At 36.0% G+C, this 19,231-nt stretch overlaps 1 protein-coding gene across 2 annotated transcripts; it reads left to right on the top strand.

Moving 5' to 3' along the window:
- The first annotated feature begins 788 nt into the window (after positions 1-788).
- LOC113274430 (E3 ubiquitin-protein ligase RNF4-like) lies at positions 789-4,834 on the top strand. Of its 2 annotated transcripts, XM_026523822.1 has the most exons (6): positions 789-1,095; positions 1,201-1,336; positions 1,428-1,482; positions 2,095-2,210; positions 3,911-3,948; positions 4,153-4,279. In XM_026523822.1, the coding sequence occupies exons 1-5, from the start codon at positions 1,055-1,057 to the stop codon at positions 3,914-3,916; spliced, it is 354 nt and encodes a 117-aa protein (XP_026379607.1). In that variant the 5' UTR covers positions 789-1,054; the 3' UTR covers positions 3,917-3,948; positions 4,153-4,279. The 2 variants fall into 2 exon arrangements, with proteins under 2 accessions (XP_026379607.1, XP_026379606.1); XM_026523821.1 differs by lacking the exon at positions 3,911-3,948 and having other exon boundaries at positions 4,153-4,834.
- Positions 4,835-19,231: the final 14,397 nt, after the last annotated feature.

Raw genomic sequence — 19,231 nt, 5'->3', positions numbered from 1 at the left:
AAACTAAATAATATCTTTTTACATCGACGTAACAGACAAACGTGCAACAAGCTGCTTCGCAAGCCCTTTTTGATTTTTAGTTTAAATTTTAATTTCGATGGAAAGGTATTAACCTAAAGGGTATTTTAGTTTTTCCGCTCTCAAAAATACCCCTAAGTGGACACTATTGGACGGGGATAGTAATTTATATCCCAAAATTAGTTTAACTATCCCCAAATCGTGCATTCTTTCTAAAGGGTGATTTTTTACTTATAATATATGGCGATTCCGTGCTTATTTTTTGTTTTGTCAACATGGAAGATTGAACTATATTTTGGAACATGGAACTTTCTTTAGCATCCTTATTTTTGGCAGGGATCTAGTATTTACTAAGAGAAGCATATCATCAAAATACTAACTTCAAACTCAATGTCGGTTGAACTCTAAATGGTACAAATGTTATAAGTTGGTGTCCATATAAGATTGTCCATGGACCCTCATTTAATAACCGAAACTAACTGAAAAACCAATCGGTCCTATATTTTGCCGTGCCGAAATAACAAAATATTTGTCACGTATTATTTAAGAGTGGTGCTACACGCACCTAAGCTTTCCACAGAAAAAGCCACCGAAAACAAATTGTGGGGCAGTAAGGTAATGGTTCCAGCATCGGGATGAGAGCCGTGTAAGGTGGGGCCAGGGCCCCGGATTTGTGTGTCACTGGGTGAACACTTCGGGAGATTTCCGAAGTGAATCTAGAGTTATTATTCTTTAAGGGCATACTTGCCAATGCCATTACATAGTCTAGCTAGCTCGTTTTCATTTCAGATGAATCTTGTTTCCCCCTTGCCATTTTGGCGCTTCTTTCCTTGCTTTGCATTTGCTCCCCCAATTTCTTTTTCTTTTCAAATACTATAAGTCTAAGACCACCATGTTATCACCCAATCAATCATTCTGATTAATCATAGACTTAATCTTAATCTACTGGTATTTTCTTAGTTCTCGAAGAAAATACAGTTTGGAGGGTTTCTTTTGAAAATCGATAGAAGAATTTGAAGATCTGAAGTTGGAAGACATGGCTGATGTCTTGGTAACCATGGCGAATATTTTTCGAAGGTAATATTTCTAAACCCTAACTTTGTTTTTCAGTATTACTAATCCTTAGCTAATTCAGTAACCATGACTGATATCTGTCAAGGTGTTTGTTGTTGTTTGCTGCAGGGCAGCGGCTGCTTTGGTTAGGAGTAGTCAACAAGGAGGAGGAGCAGGGATAGTGCAATCACCAACAATTGATGTTGAAGAAGTTATTGATGATGATGATGAAGTTGTTATTACATCTCCAACAAGCTTTGCTCAAGTATGCGATGTGTTTTGAACTTTTTGCTTTTAGTTTTTTTGTTCAATTTTGGGTTTTAATTTTTCATTAATATGGTGCGTTTTGTCGTCAGGCGAGAAGGAATCGGGAGGCGACAATTACTGCCGAGAGACCACCACCTAGTGATGGTAAGCATTATTGTGTATCATTGTGTTGTATAGGTAGTACTGAAATTGAATTGCAGGCTATTAAATTCCTTGGTTGTTGATTTGGCGACCGGGGTCTTATTGTTTTTATTGGGGTTGCATTTGCGTAGTTATTGAAGCTTAATAGCTCAAATTGGCTTCTCAAACATTCTGGACTTTTAATATGTCATGGATGTGACTTTAGATCAACTGAGCACTTCGTATTCATGGCTACCTGTTCTAGAATAAAGATACTCTCGAGGCATGATTTGCATATGATATAGTCTGTTAAGGATCTTTATAGTCCATGTAAAATTCATGGGACTCAGACCATCCACTTCACTCTTGAATCTCATCTATGTTCTCTTTGAGAACCTGGGTTTACTTTCTTTTTAAGAGACCTACATAAGCGATTATTTGGTTGATAAACGGGATCATTTTTTTTGGAGATTGCACAAACGGAATCACCTGCAACTGAAGAAGATGCAGGGGGTTATCCTGTTACTTCTGTGACCTAACTTAGGTACCTAGTTTTCGTTGCTGATCACTAATTTTGCTTTCATGCTGATGGCTTTGTTTAAAAGCTTTTCTTTTTGTACTATCTATGTCGTGTAGATGGATCTAGGTTGACTCAGAGTAGCCGCTACAACTTGCGCAAAAGGCCTGCACCAAGTGATGCAGTTATCAGTGCTGATCAGTACATAAACCTAGATGGAAGAAGAAATTCCAAGGTAATGCAGTATTTTTATATCCTCATGAAATATTTTGGATTAGTTTTTTCTTTCTTTAGTGGTGTGTGAATTGCTTTCGTTTGTCATCTTTCATTGCCTAACATCTCGACGAGGTTAATATTTCGTCATTTATTGGTTTTACACTCGTCTCCTGTTGATGACTCCACTTATGCTTCATTCTTTGCACATTGTTGTCAACCTGTTATAGATTTTTTTATTTAATCGGTTGGTCATTGCAAGTGTACTTCCATTCATTTAGTAGATCCTTAAGTTTGAATTCTCTGGATTTGGTTGTAAGTATTTTCTTGTAGTGTTTTTTCATTATTAACTGAGCTTTTTACAAGAGGACCTTTATTACTAGGAGTAGAGGTTCAATGTTCTTTCCCGATGTTAAGCATGGTTTCACATATATTTGTGGGGTATGTATGATTGCTATTCTAGCCACTTATTTGTTTCCTTTATCAGATGGGTATAATCTCACATGTCAGGAAGTTCAGTAAAAATTGTCATATGACTCATTGGTACAGTTTAGAGATTCTTAGGGTTGTTTTGTTTTTCTGAACCGGAATTTTATTGCCACAAATTAAATGGTTACATGATTCAAATCTCTAGCCAAGCAATGGCTCACTGAGATGGAAAATTACGATAACTTTCAAAGCTATATGTGTCATCTCTAACTAATTTAGAGATAATGTCTGCAACTTGATCCTAAACTTAATTGAATCCTAAACAATTAATGGAAGCAAACTTGCAATAATTGAACCCTAAACTTAAGTACTTTATTTCCCTTATCATATTCCGGTTATCCCATTGGATAGAGAGACTAGTACAGTAACTGATTGAATCTCTAATTTTGCATCAGCTTCTATGTGAATCTTCTGAAGTTTCATTGCTTTGGCCTGTCTTAAGTATTTTTGACATGTTAAAATGTCAAATATGTACATATACTTCATGAGATCACATATATTATTCGGATATATATTGCATGTGATTTTTCTTTTCCCCTTCTTAAATTTGCAAATAATGAGAAGTCACTACATGTTCAATTTCCTGGCCATTTTGGTTAGCTAACTAAAACAAGGCTGTCAGTTCTTAGCGGCATCATATTATTTACAAACTATGGATGATCGCTAAGATTTCTTATAAAAACCAAGAGTACTTTTTGTAAAACACGTCTTATTGCTTTGAATGATGTGCTTCTTACCTGTTTGGCTCGTAAGGTTCCAGTCTGAACATGTAAATAAATAAACATATGCAGTAGCTCAGTGTTTGATCATTCGGTGTTGCGCTGATTCTTATTACAAGAGGACCTTTATTATTAGGAGTTGCTGTTCAGTGTTCTTTCCAATGTTACGCATGGTATACATATATTTATGGAGTATGTATGATTCCTATCAAGTACTAGCCAGTTATTTGTTTCCTTCGTCCGATGACTCTAACTGTATAACCTTGAATGACGTGCTTCATGCCTGTTTGGCTCATAAGGTTTCAGCCTGAACGTATAAATAAACATATGCAGTAGCTGTCAGTGTTTGATCGTTTGGTGCTGCGCTGGTTCTTGCATCTTACAATCATTTTCTCAGGATCTGTTATTTCTTCTTCTCTTCCTCCATTTTTTCTTACCTGCGTGCAAATTTTTATATTATACCAGATCCTTTCAAGTATAGCTTACAGTTCCTTTGTGTTGGGCCCTTTTCTAGTTATAATTGGTTGCTTTTGGAGGGGGTAGAGCGTCGAGGTAAACCATAAAGTTTCTGGCTAATCTGCACACTGGGTTTCAGTTTAGATTGTGGCATACAATGTTGCTGGAAACAGATGTAGTAGTTCATTATCCTTTGTTTTAATCTACATATACACCTTAGATGATGTACATGGTTGACCGCACACTAATGTAGAAAACAAAAAGGGAAAACAAGCTGACTTTAAACATCTCATCTTGCAGAAAAAGCGTGCTGTGAAACCTCTGGTAACACCCCAGGCTGCGCCACCAAAGCCATTGCCAAAGGAGCCTGCATTTGGTTGTCCAGTTTGCATGTGTTCACTTGTGGAGGCGACATCAACAAACTGTGGCCACATTTTCTGCAAACTGTGCATCCAGGCCGCTTTATCAGCTCGTAGTAAATGTCCAGTATGTAGAAAAGAGCTCTCGATGAAAGATACTATCAGGGTCTACCTTCCTGCCACCGAATTGAGCTGAGTTTAGTCATGCAGACGGAGTCAGTTCCTCTCTTGTTCTGGAGGACAAAAAGTGAGATTTTTTAGCCCGGTATGTATATTTTTGCATAGGGAACCTCGGTTTTACTTATATATTCAGTCTTTAGGTGGCTTCAACCATTCGATGGGTGGGGAAGTGAACATTCTGTTTGCAATATTCCTGATATAGGGCGGGGATATGGTAACCTACAGGATTAGATAGATGATTTTGGATCTCAATGTAGACAGTTGGTATTCAGTGCAGTCCAGTGCAGTGCTTTCTTTGTTCTAAGTTCTAACCTTTGGTTGATTAAAATCCTAACTCTTCTAGGGATGGTAAAGGGTCAGTTTTTCTCTTTTCTTTGCCTGTCAGTTTATCCAAGAGTAGTCGTAACGGCAACTTTTATTAATATTAATGTAACATCGGTATAAATTTGGTGCAAGATCGAGCTTTCGTCAAAACCCTATTAATTTGTTAGGCAGCTTTACACAAATTGTTCATATTTAAAATGGGCGTCAGTCAGCTCCTGCGACAATTTTTTTTTAAAAAAAATATAGACATCTGTATAGCACGGCATTCAAAAATTGTAACTTCTGCCAGCAAATTGCAATTGTGTGGGTAAAAAGTTGTGTGCAGAGGTTTAGGCATGGTAGATTGTATTTGGTGAGTAAGGTATATTTGTTGAGGAAATGATGCAGCTATTTCCAAATGAACCAAAAATAAAAATAAAATAGCTACGGTCGCACAGGCCTTGAGGTTGAAATCCTCTTCGTGATAGGTTGGGGGTGGGGACTTGGGATTGGTAACTCAACTAATCTGAGCCATTCATTGCTGCTACGAATAGGTCCTATGTTTCAAATACACTGCTAGAAAAATACAAATCTGGAACAAAATCTTGTGTTTTGTCCAATGCGTCTCATTGACATTGTAATTGTAACTCACACCTGATGTTTGTTTCACTATTATTGCGGACAGGATTATGTCTTGGTGGCCTGTTCCGGCCACTGCTAATATGCAAACTTCTATTGACATTCTTCCTGCTGGCTTTGTGTTGTGATAAGAATAGATGTACCATAATCTTTGATAATTTCCAGCATAATGCCCTATTTGTGGTTACAATACAAAGCATGCTAGTCAGGGTTTAATAATGAGAAAGGTTGCATGTAAGGGAGCTAGATGTGAGCCAACCTAACATTCGTCCATCGAGAAAAAAACATTTATGATACTCTCGATGCTTGTGGTTGGCCATCGCCTTCCTCATACCATGTACGGAAGTTCCTTCTATCCACCCCCACGTGGATTAAGTTGTCGTTTATGATAGTTCAAACTTTTACTCTTTTTGTTTTTGTTTTTTAATAAAATAGAGGTAGTATTAAAGTAATAATGGCGGTGGATTTCTAACCCACACTTATACCACTATGGTTACAACTATTTCATGTAACTCTATGCTAAAGGATGCATGGTGTATGGTATTAGTACATGTATGTACTAATTCCTTTCTAACGCTACATTAAACACATATACTATTGTACGCATATAAATAGAGATCTTCCACAATGTACTCAACATACATATCCATCAATAAAAAGCTTCCTTTATTCTTCTTTCTATTTATTTGTATAATTTTAGTTTATCTACAACACATTATCAGCACGAATTGCTCGGTTGAGTATAATATCCTTAAGTTCAATCAAGTGTAGTGCTAAGGGGATAATATGCATATTTGACAGAGAGACGGTCTACAAGCATAGATATGCAATGATACATGAATTTACAACTGTAGTTAATCTGATACTCTGATTAATACACACCAAGTAATGGGGACAAGTCATTACATTCGGTAATAAAGTTATCCATTTTCTTTTGTTTTGATTTAATTAAGTTGAAACAATTAATCAAGTAAGATCTATTTCTCCACGCTTTTTATTTGATCACGGTAACAATACTAAAAGCAGTGTTTGTTTGAGAGATAATTAGACTTAAAATTAAGAACAGTGGAATGATGAAATTTTCTATTTTGAGGTTAACGGTGTGTTTTGGGCTAATGTTGATAGTTTCAAGTTTATTTCAATGAGCCTGAAAACTTCATATATAATGGGCCATATATGCCCATGCCCCTGTTAACGCGGATTTTTGACCAATGAGTCAACCCTGTTGACCATTAAGAAATTTGGTCTAGGTATTATTTTGTTCTCTTTATGATATTGGCTCTTGTCAAAATGATGGATTTTGTTTAATTAGTTGAATCAACTCGACTCGAGTACAATTTTTTTTTTGGCTCAGAAATACTTGAGCACCATTATTGTCAATTTGTTGTGGAAACCATTTCGTTATGGAAAATGAATATATCCCATATAAAACCTTCTATCAAGGATGGTCTACCATCTAAAAGGTAAAGTCATATGCCCCTGTGTTTCTAAGGAAACACGTTGTTCTCAATTTACATTGAGCAACAAAAATCTTTGTTTAAAACAACTAAAGAGCTACGTAATGCTTTGAAGGAATTTTTTCATGAAATTCTCTCCCCAAACATGAAGTTCGGATCAATCCACTTACTATACTATTGAATTAGAATCAGTAGCTTCAACAAAGTTATGTTGCAATTAGAGTACATGCATCTCAACTTTTGTGTAAGCACTCACAAAAGGTGATATAAGTCATAATTTTTTCCACTTTTCTACATCATCCATGATACTAACAAACCAGTATATGTCCAAGTATGAAAATAAGAGATTCATTATAAATTTCTCAACCTAAAGTAAGTGGTTGACATGCAAAGTGAGATTCTCTTGACCCGATGAGATGAAGAAATTTCTCAAATTAAGCTAATTTTAAAAAAATTGAAAATCGAAAGAACCCTGAAGTAATGAGGGCCAAGCGTACTGACTCATGTGAAGCATGTGAAAAGGGACATATATATATTCCTGGGACAAAGATGTATTTTTGTACCTGGTAGTATCAATCGAACATGGGATCAAGTTAAGATGTAATTCTTGCTCGCATCAAAATAAAAGAGTTGAGAATGAATCTTGTTACTGGTATTGGTACAAGCAATGTAATGCAGGTACTATAGTAGAAACCGATTTTCATAGGAATATCATACTTTAAACGTAAACTTTACTTGCAAGAAGAACTTTGCATAGCCAGTTGATTTCAGTTGAACTAGACTCATTTTCAGCACTTATGAAAAGTATATCATTACCACGAGACGAAAAAAGTCTCTAAAGCACTTGAGATATATCTGGATGAAAAGTATATTATCCCCTCTAAACCGTAGCATACACTCTAAAGCAATTGAGTGATCCTCACTTTTGTTACGCAATAAGTACACACTATTTATTAAATCTCTCAAGACTCGATGTCTAACTGATAGTGGTTTCCCTCCCACTAACTTAAGGAATATACACTAGTTATTTAACTAATTCCTTATACTATAGTGTGATTACGATGATTGTATCATCGAGCGAAGTACTGCTCAAACTTTGTTTCTAAGATGGGACACAGAGTAAAAGTCACAATAGCTCTGTATGTACCTAGAGCTATCTACACCTTGTTAAATTCCAAAGACATCCATGCAAATGGTTATCATATGAGAGTGCAATTGATTGCATCTTTTATTGTCTTTAATGAATGTGGAAGAAAGCATATTCTTAGAGAAATTTATGAGTCAATTTGGTGATAAGTAAATCATTAGTATTTGGTTTATTGAATCCATATTGACCCCGACTATAAAATATTGGGTATTGACTTATACAGACTTTGGCATAACCATAAAGCCACTTTGGTTATGACATGATGATCATTCTGAAAATAATCATACGTACATCACTTTATTTGGGTGAACGAGACAACGGGAAAAAGATTGACAGAATGCGAATTGACGACATATCTCTCAATAAGTGTTTTCTAAAGTACTAGGTGCACAATCCCCTTACCATTATGCTTTCAAGAAAGAAAGCATATCATTAATTTTATAAAGTCTTCAGTAAAATAGGATCGAGACCATCTTAATATGCAAATAAAAAATAATCCATATTACAAAGAAAAAAAGGTGATATTTAGAAAAATATCCATGCAGAATGCGGACCATTAAAGTGACTTATGGATCTAGTGGATGTTTTGACATATTGAACTAGTTATAGTTCCCAAGAAATTTTGTGTATTGAAAACTACTAGCATATATTATACATGTAAGGGCTCACCACCCATTGTAAATGCTAGAGAGTGTACATAAAAAGGAATTGATGGTTATTGCATGATTAATAGGATCAATGCAGAGTATCCTATACCTCATGGTCTCGCAAAGGATATCATCAAAAGTTACAGATGATGTCTAAGGAATAGGTTATGCATACCAACCTACGTTTTATTGCTTTGAGGATATGCAATATTACACGCATCTTTACATAATTCGTTTTAAAACCTAATATTAGTGAACCTTTTCTGCGTACCAGTTGGTAACCGGATTTAAGCCTGACATTCGTGTTCTTACGCATTTTTGGTTGCACTATATATGTGCCATTACGACTCCACATCGTATTATGATGGGTCTTCAAAACTGTTAAGTAGTTATGTTGGAAATGAGTTCCCAACAATTATCCGCATTTTAAACCTTTTGGAAGGAGATCTCTTACCGCTATATTTGCGGGTTATCACTTTAATGAGACAGTCTTCCCGTCGTTAGGGGAAGATAAGAAAAAGTATTTTCAAAAGGAACGACAAGAATTGTCATGGTGTGTTCTCATTATGTCTCATATTTATTCATATATTCCACAAATGCAAATGTGAAGTGACAAAGAATAATCGATTTTCAGAATGTACACTGATGTCGCTAAAGTGATGAGATCACACATACCAGCTGCAAACGTACCTGCAAAGTTACGAATCTTCAATAAGGGATATACACCCTGGTGAGAAGGTGCACATACACCATAGACTAAGGTGTTGCAACTACCCTTAGTGGAAGTGTGATTGAGGCCGTGGCTCCATAAAGGAAGTTGGAGAGACCACTTGGTTCGATCAATCCTCATCTAGAAAGGAAGTAGGTGAGTAAGGCACAACTTATTTATATCATCATAAATCATATCATAATATTGTTTATGAATATGTCCATGAATCAAACTGGACACTCCAAAGTTTTAAATGATTTTAGAGAACGATGAAATTCTGTCGGATTATGAGAATACACATGACTCACTGGAAGGATCATGCGTGCACAGTGATGATATAATCCATAAATAGTTGCTCCATAAGTAGAGCACAATGAGATCGAACCATGCTTTATTTTGATTAATTTCAAATAAAGAGCATATTTGGCCTACGCAATCCAGGTAGAACTTAGTTCTTTGGCAAATATACGGGTATTTGGTGTGGTAGTGCTAACCAACCAAGTGCAAAGCCTGTGGGACATATGTGGTTATTTGTCACAAAGTGTAATGAGAAGAATGAGGTCTTAAAGTATAAAGAATCACCTTGTGGCGCGAGGTTTTTCGCAAACCCCTGGATCCCTTACCCTTTTGAACATCATAATGTGCAGTTAATTAGTTTTCTTAGTAGTTTCAAAATAACTTGAAACATAATAGATGTGGTTAGATCTATGGAGATTTAAACTCAAAGATATTTGCAAAAGTGCATGATGAACTTTTTCTTCCCAAGTCGAATGACTCTAAACCACAGAGTGTGTTTTCAATTACACTAAAATACTCACTTATTGATTTAAACAATCAGGCGGATGTGGTATACCCGTCTAAGTGACTATTTGATTGGGAAGGAATAAACAAGTAAGGTTTTGTGCCATGTGTATTAATTAAATAAGTTCCTGATTCAGAATTATAGCTATCTATGTCGACGGTATAGACATGATAAGTACTCTCAGTGGAATAAGAGATCTTACAAGCTATTTAAAATATGAATTTGAGATGAAAATCATGGAAAATCTCGATCTTATCTATGTTCTGAACTAGAAGACCGAGCTTGTGTTATATTATTCCACCAGTATGCATATGTCCATTGTCAGGCAATTTAACAAGGACATGCATCCTACTAGCACTCCCATGATAAGTCGAGGTTCAAATGTAATTAAATGACCAATTCGTCTAAAGGAAGATGACGAAGATGTATTGGGAGATGTATTTCCCTTATCTAAGTACAATAGACGCATTATTGTACTTAGCATAATGTACTAAACCAAATATTACATCCTCAGTGAATTTGTTAGCTAGATATAGCTCAGCGCCAACGCAACGTCATTGGAATAGTATATTGAATGTAATCATGTACTTAAAAGTAATCATTGACATAAATTTGTTTTATCAGTGCAAAGACATAAATAAATAAAAAGGAATGTTAAAGGAACTGCAATCCAAAGGTTGTTGATTATGAAGGAACAATAATCTCTTCTCCAATGAAAGTAATCAGTGGGAGATATGGTAGACTATTTTTTAGGTCATTACCGATATTCAGTTTCGAAAAGTACATGACTAAAGGAACTTTATGGAACAACTCTAGATCTGAAAGTAATTAGGGGGGGATGCCGACATAATGGGGAGGATCCAAGGATATGATGTCGACATATTTTACTTCGAAATTGAAGTTGTGTTGTACTTTTTTTCCCTTAGATCGAGAAATTTTTTTTCCAAAGGGTTTTCTTTCTCGACAAGGTTTTTAACGAGACAAGACTAAAACATCAAGTATGTTGAACGTTGAGGACATAAAGATCACGTTGATATTACTGAAAATATCTGAATCAAAGAAATGAAACGCGATAGTCTGTTAAGCAACGTAACTTCCAGAATCAACAACATGGTCTTGTAAACATTTAAGTCACCAAAGTAAAGTGCGATAAACTTCTTTTGACTGCATTAGATTAATGAAAATTTTCTGACATCAGGGGGAGAATCTAATGGTGTGTTGAACTATTTTCCTTCACTGAGGTTACTTTTTCCCGTAGGGTTTTATTACTCGGCAAGGTTTTTAATGAGACAACAACAAACACCGGGAATGTGATTTCCCAGATAAGGATATTGTCTTTCTACAAGGATTTTCTTCCTTAGGAGTTGTGAAGCAACTAGTCAACTTCAACGGAGCAAAGTGATCATCTGCAACAGATCACCTTTACTTGCATCTATCACGTTGTACTCTTTTCTCTTCGTCAAGGTTTTATCCCACTGGGTTTTTCTTGTCAAGGTTTTAATGAGGCAACGCATACGCACCAACTATGTTCTAAGTTTACTTAATATTATACTCTTTTTCTTTAGTTCCAGTTTTGTCCCTCTGTGTTAGCCTGACAAAGTTTTAACGATTTATTTAAATTAGACTCGGCGATCTTTGACGATCATATTACATGTGATGAACTACATGTAAAGTAAGAGACAACATGTGTACTACATGTGAAGGGTTGTACCAAGGTTTTGTCCCACTAGGTTTTTCCTTGTCAAAGTTTTGATGAGACAATTGACTTAGACATATTGTTCTTTTGAGGATATTACTACATGTGATGAACTACATGTAGAACATTAAAATATAAGAACGACATGTGAAGCAATGCATGTAAAAGTTCTACGTCAAGATTTTTCCCACTGGATTTTTCTTTAATCGAGTGAGAAATATCAAAAGAAGCATACCATGTGGACCTCACAAGGCAAAGTATTGTGAATATATATAGTATTGTGGTGTTATCCAAGGGGGAGTGTTGAACTAATAATAGTGGTGGATTTCCACCCCACACTTATATCACTATCGTTACAACTACTTCATGTAACTCTATACTAAAGGATGCATGGTGCATGGTACTAGTACATGGATATACTAATTCCTTTCTAACGCTATATTAAATACATACTCTATTGTACGCATATAAATGAAGATCTTCCACAATGTACTCCACACACATATCCATCAATAAAGAGCTTCCTTTATTCTTCTCTCTATTTATCTTTATATTAACTTTAGTTTATCTACAATAGGTAGATCCCCTCTAACATTACACATTTATACTTCTTGTCACGATGGATTAGATTCGACCATGATATTGAAATACTGAGAATTGAATAAGTTCAAAAGATATTCTTGAAAAAGCGGGGGTCTAACAACCACACCCAATATTTCGATTAGCAATCTGTATGGACTAACTCCAATATACTTTTAAGAGAATCAACTAGACATTCAGACTCAAACTTAATAAAAGTATATTAAAGAGTTATATCTCTCTTTCTCGATTCAATACTTACTCAAGCAAATAGAAATCTGTGAGTCTAATTGAATACAAGAGAAATCACTTGAACGGTACCAAAGACCAATGTTCAAGTATCAATCAATTTCAATCAAAAACCAAAGGTTGGATTTCCCAATTGATTTATTCAACGCACAACCTGTGATATTTCAATTATCTAACAAAATATAATTCGGAAAAGAAATAACACAGACACCAGAAGTGTTAGAGCATTGCTCGGTCGAACTCGCATGTGTTTATATCTCAAGCATGTTTGTCAAGTTTAGTTGTCAAAACTATATGTCTTGATTTCTAGACTACTTATAGCTAAGTCTCGGACTAGGACAGTTAAGTGTAGTTGAGCTCCAGACTCCACGACGATCATCTTACGAATACGAAGAACTACTCAAGGAACCGGTGGAACTTCATCCAACTAAAAGGTATGTGGAGACTTGAATTTATCTATCACTCAAAAGTCTACCTATTTATCTCCTATTCTTGAGACAAAGTCGTATAAGTATGATAGTTTTCATACATACACATTTGCTATTTCGAGCCGAGTTTACTCGCCTATCTTTTTCTCGAAATATGTGTTGGTAAGATTTCGCTTTAACCACTTTTCATCTTAACCCGTGACGAAAGTCATGATGAAGTTTCAATCTTGAAAATAACTTTGATGACAATAGTTGTGAATAACGACTGTTATAACATTATAGAAGAATGTTTCAATGATTGAAATGTAGAGTTGAGATTACGTAACCAACTATGGATATAAGCATATATAGTGTGTTCGCACATTAGTGTATAAATACATGTGCCGGAAACCAAGTGTGTGCATATGTGTGCATACGGTATTGGTGAAGGAGACAGGTTGGGTACGCGTACCAGCGGAAGTTTTCGATCCGAATTTTTTTGCTGAGTTTGTAAGTTTGCAAACTGTTAAACCAGTCATATTAGGTATGCATACCCGTACGCATACCCAGGGAAGTTTTCAACCGAAAATTTCTGCTGAGTTTGTAAACTCAAATCTGGTAGCTATGGTACACGTACCCGTACGCGTACCCAAGCTGGTTATAGTTCTCAAATCGGAAGTTCACGAACTTAAACAATAAATCAATAAGGAATGCAATCTTTGCAAACCGTGGCTATATTGTTCATGAATTGATTCAAGTGAATCAAACCGATTTTGTTTCAATTGTGTCTATTCATAAAGACCTAAGCAATTTAACAACACTTCAACTAGTTCTTTTGAAGTCATTTGAACTAGTTGCGAAGAAGATGAATATGATTAATATGAAAGTACTCATATGGCTAACCATTGGTTAACTATTTGTGAACCAACTAAGTGTACACGTTTAGGTACGGTTACTCAAACCTAAATGAAATGCATTTCATTTTTGTGTGACAAGCTAAGTTTCGATCTAACGGTTGAAAGATATTAGCTTGGTTAAATCAGGTTTTTCATCTAACGGTGAATATTGAATGCTTTTTTACCAAGGTAACTTAGATTACAAACCCTGATTTGAAAACTATATAAAGGAGACATCTAGCAATTGGAAAAACTAATCCCCACACCTTCTGTGTGATACTAGTTGGTTTTTCTAGAGTCGGTTCTCCTTTAACCTTAGGTTTCATCTCGAGACCCTGTAGGTTAACGACTGAACGACCTCATTGGGATTGTGAAGCCAGACAAAACTACTTCTCTTGTAGTTGATCGATCTGATCTTTTCATTTTCTATCGTACGAGTTCAATTGAATAATTGACTTGAGATTATATCTTCGATAGGGCAAGATAAAAATAAATCACAAACATCTTCATCTCATCGTTTGTGATTCCGCAATATCTGGTTTCGCTACCATACGATTTATATTATTGTGAGGTGATTGATAATTCTAGGTTTTTCTTCGGGAATATAAGTTCGGGTTATCGATTGGTTCCTGTTCACCTTGATTTTATCAAAAGACGGAACAAAATTATTAGGTTTATCTGTGGGAGAAAGATTTATCTATTATCATAGACTTTCCTATGTGATACAGATTTGTTTATTAAAGTCTTCGATTTTGGGTCGTAGCAACTCTTGGTTGTGGGTGAGATCAGCCAAGGGAATCAAGTGTGTAGTATCCTGCTGGGATCAGAGATGTAAGGATCACAACTTTACCTATAATCAGTGTGAAATTGATTAGGGTTCAACTACAGTCCAGACCGAAGTTAGTTTGTAGTAGGTTAGTTTCTGTAGCGGCTTAATACAGTGTGGTGTTCAATTTGGACTAGGTCCCGGGGGTTTTCTGCATTTGAGATTTCCTCGTTAACAAAATTTCTAGTGTATGTGTTATTTTTATTCCGCATTATATTTTATTATATAATTTAAATATCACAGGTTGTGCGTTAAGATCAATCAATTAGAATATCCAACCTTTAGTTGTTGATTCTAATTGATTGACACTTGGATATTTGTCTTTGGTATCATCCAAGTTTATCTCTCTAGTATTTGATAAAGAGTCGCAGCTTTTCATTTGCTTAAGTAAAGATCAAATCGAGAGATTGAGATATTAACTCCTTGATATACTTTTATCTAGATTGAGTCCGATTGTCTAGTTGATTCTCTAGAAAGTATATTGGAGTTAGTACATATAGATTGCTAATCGAAATATTGGGTGAGGTTGTTAGACCCCCGCTTTTTCAAGAAGTTTTGTTAACGAGGAAACCACAAATGCATAAAACCCCCGGGACCTAGTCCAGATTGAATACACACTGTATTAAGCCGCTATAGACACTAGCCTACTACAAACTAACTTCGGTCTTTACTGTAGTTGAACCCCAATCAATCTCACACTGATCCAAGGTACAGTTACGCTCCTACGTCTCTGATCCCAGCAGGATACAAAGCACTTGATTCCCTTAGGTGATCTCACCCACAACTAAGAGTTGCTACAACCCAAAGTCGAAGACTTTAATAAACAAATCTGTATCACACAGAAAAGTCTACCGTAATAGATAAATCCGTCTCCCACATAAATATCTAAGAGTTTTTGTTCCGTCTTTTGATAAATAAAGGTGAACATGAACCAATTGATAAACCATACATATATTCCCGAAGAACGGCTCAGTATTATCAATCACCTCACAATAATATTAATCGACTAGCGAAAGAATATATTGCGGAATCACAAATGATGAGACAAGATGTTTGTGACTTCTTTTATATCTTGCCTATCGGAGAAATCAATCTCAAGCCAATCCTTACGATTGTACTTAGTACGATGGAAACAACAAGATCAGATCACACAAATACAAGAAAAGTAGTCTCGGTCTGGCTTCACAATCCCAATGAAGTCTTCAAGTCATTAACCTAAAGGGTTTCGGTGGAAACCTGAGGTTAAAGGAGAACCGACTCTATCTAGTACAACTAGTATCACACATGAGGTGTGGGGATTAGGTTTCCCAGTTGCTAGAGTCCTCCCTTATATAGTATTTCAAATCAGGGTTTACAATCAATGTTAGCTTAGTAACAAAGCATTCAATATTCACCGTTAGATGAAAACCTTATTAGATTCAAGCTAATATCTTTCAACCGTTAGATCGAAACTGAGCTTGTTACACACAAATGAAATCCACGTTTATCTAGGTTTGTGTAACCGTACCCAAACATGTACATCTAGTTGGTTCAACAGTAGTTAACCAAATGGTTAGCCATATGAGCACTTTCATATCAACCATATTCTTCTTTACCACAACTATTTCAAATGACTCAAATGAACTAGTTAGAGGGTTGTTCAATTGCTTAGATCTGTATAATAGACACAATTGAAACAAAAACGATTTGATTCAATCGAATCGATTCATGAACTTTATAGCCACGGTTTGCAAGCTTGCATTCCTTAGTTTATATAAGTTTAAGTTCACGAATAATCGTTTTTAGAAAATAACCAACTTAAGTACGCGGACTGGTACGTGGACTTAAGTACCAGGAATAATTTTGTAAAATTTCACAAACTCCAGAAGATTTTCTTGGGAAGATAACCTTCGACAGTACGCGGACTGGGTACACGGACTGGGTTCGCGGACTCTGTTCCGGTTTTCCTGAGAAGAAAAGTACGCATACTTTGGTTCAAGGAATAAGGACTTATACATGTATGAGTTACCACACAATTCTTATATCCAACAACGGTTATATAATCCAAACTCTCATTTCAATCATTGAAACATTCTTAGAGGACGTTATATAGTTGTCGTTCACAAACCATTTTTCGTCAAAGCCATTTTCAAGTAATTGAAACTTAACATGACTTTCGTCAATAGTAAAGATGAACTTGGCCAAAGCGAAAACTTACCAACACATATTTCGATAAATAGATAAGCAAGATAAACTCGGCTCGAAATAGCAAATGTGTATAATCAAAGTCTATATAGCAAAACGACTTTTGTCTCAAGATAGGAGATAGAGTAGATAGACTTTTGAGTGATAGATAAGTTCAAGTCTCCACATACCTTTTAGTCGATGAAGTTCCACCAGTTTTTTGAGTAGTTATTCGTCATTGTATGATGATCGCCATGGAGTCTTGAGCTCAACTACACTTTCTTTCCTAGTCCAAGACTTAGCTAATAGTAGACTAGAAATAAAGACTTATAGTTTTGGTCACTAACATTGACAAACATGCTTGAGATAGAAACGCATGCGAGTTCGACCAAGCAGTGCTCTAACAATTCTAGATCCTCCCATTTCCAACTGTTTTGGAGATTGAAAATATTACAATAAGCTGCAGTATTAGCTGCCCACATAATATATAATCTAGTAGATAACACAAGTTCTGAAATTTTAAAGTTTATGACTTCCACATTGTTCTGAAAATCATTGCTAATAGAATATCTATGTAAGCTTCAACATATATGCAACATCAAAGTAGGCAAAGAGTCACTTTGGAAAACTACTTCATGACCACTCCATTCTGTTGCCCAATAGAAAGCTATCTCCGCTCCTCTCCTCTCTAATTCATCCATAGTACTACAATTTCAGGTAACTCCTCTGACTTCAATTGTGTAGCATGCAAAATATGTAAGTGTTATACCAATACCAAAAGTAAAAATTTGTAGATGGGGAAAAACGATTTGCTGTTTTTTTAGGAAAGTGAAGAGACGACCGTGCAGACAAGACTCCTAAACCGAGCAAACTGTTTAACCTCAAACAGAAACACTGCACAGAAGTGATTTGAGTTCGAGAGATCAATCTGTAGGACTCCGGGCTAAACCAAGTCAATGGACGTTCCAGATTCAATTCGGACACAAAGAGGGAGATGGGTTGATCTGTAGGAGGAAAACTGAAAATTGTGTGGGATCAATGGTGATCAAGGATTGTGTATGTGTTGTGGATTTCGGCAAGTAGATGAACTGTTGAGTTCTGTGAATAAGTTTTTGATCGAGAAATTGTTGTTGTTCAGTCATCGATTTCTTTAACTTATTTATATTGTCAGAATAGTAAACACATTGATCCCAGTAAGTGTGATGGTTCCTTGAAAGAAAGAGTGGGAAAGTGGGAGATCGTGGTAAAATCAGTTCCATATCGTGTGGAGACTTGGTTGATCGTCCACCCACTACTTTGCTAACTTCTTCAACCGCTTGCACAACTTACTAACGTTTCTCCTCGTGGATGAACACACATGCCGTAGGCCGCCAGACCAAAACCCTAATTAATATCCCCCATGTGACGTGCTCGATGTCTCACGAATGTGGAGTCTGCAAGGCAGGCGTGTATTTAATTAGTCAGTTATTGACTTGATTAGACAATGAGTCTAAGTATTGTTCAGTTGAGCATGATTATCGAATGCTCTACGATTCATGGATTGAACATGTTTGAGACGTATAGTTCTTGAATAAATGTTGATAATTGGATCAATATGATGAATATTGATGAACTGAGCAAATATTCTGAGCAAATATTGTTCGTGTGATGAATTGTTGGATATTGATAGTTGAACCAATATTGATGGATTGAGCAAATATTTCTCGTTCAATGAATTATTATTAGCATGACCAAATAAAATATTAATTAAAATATTTGTAGCTTGACTGAATATTATATAATTAATTAGTATGTAGTTTGTTGGATCAACATAAAATTGTTAGTGTTTAAACTTGCTCAAAATTATGATTTGCAGAGCATTCAATTCGAAACCCTAGTTTTGATCGATTGCTGACCAGTTAATGATTTATTGAAAATCACTGAGTGAAGAAGGGACCGGCTACATGGGATGATGGATGACCATGTAGTTCTCGTGTGAGCATGCACCAAATTCCTTTGTTCACCGGTTAGTGAAAGGATGATTAAATGATGGTTTAATCATTTATTAGAATAGTGCTCGTCTGAGCATTAGGTGATAAAGCCTAATTATGGAGAAGTGAGGGACCGACCAAGAGGGCATGAAACCGGTCCTTGGTGGTCGTGGGACTAGGTAATGGTCGTTTGAGAAAATTCCAAGTTGGCTGGAAATAGTTTGGACCCAATATGAGCAATTGAGCAAATTAGGTCAAAATTATAAAGGTGTATGGGACCGGCTCCTTGTAAGCCTTAGGGCCGACCTTGGCTGGTCAAGGAATCATGCCCGTGTCACCATAATGTCCGA

Source organism: Papaver somniferum, chromosome 4 (genome assembly GCF_003573695.1).
Source record: "Papaver somniferum cultivar HN1 chromosome 4, ASM357369v1, whole genome shotgun sequence".
NCBI classification, from domain to species: Eukaryota; Viridiplantae; Streptophyta; class Magnoliopsida; order Ranunculales; family Papaveraceae; genus Papaver; species Papaver somniferum.
Note: the sequence above shows the minus strand (reverse complement) of the source record. Positions and strands in the feature narration are given on the sequence as shown.

Bases quoted from the DNA above. Each gene is read 5' to 3' on its own strand.
- LOC113274430 (XM_026523821.1), top strand. From the start codon at position 1,055: ATGGCTGATGTCTTGGTAACCATGGCGAATATTTTTCGAAG. The intron at 1,096-1,200 runs GTAATATTTCTA...TGTTTGCTGCAG, and splicing joins ATGGCGAATATTTTTCGAAG to GGCAGCGGCTGCTTTGGTTA. The intron at 1,337-1,427 runs GTATGCGATGTG...TTTTGTCGTCAG, and splicing joins CTCCAACAAGCTTTGCTCAA to GCGAGAAGGAATCGGGAGGC.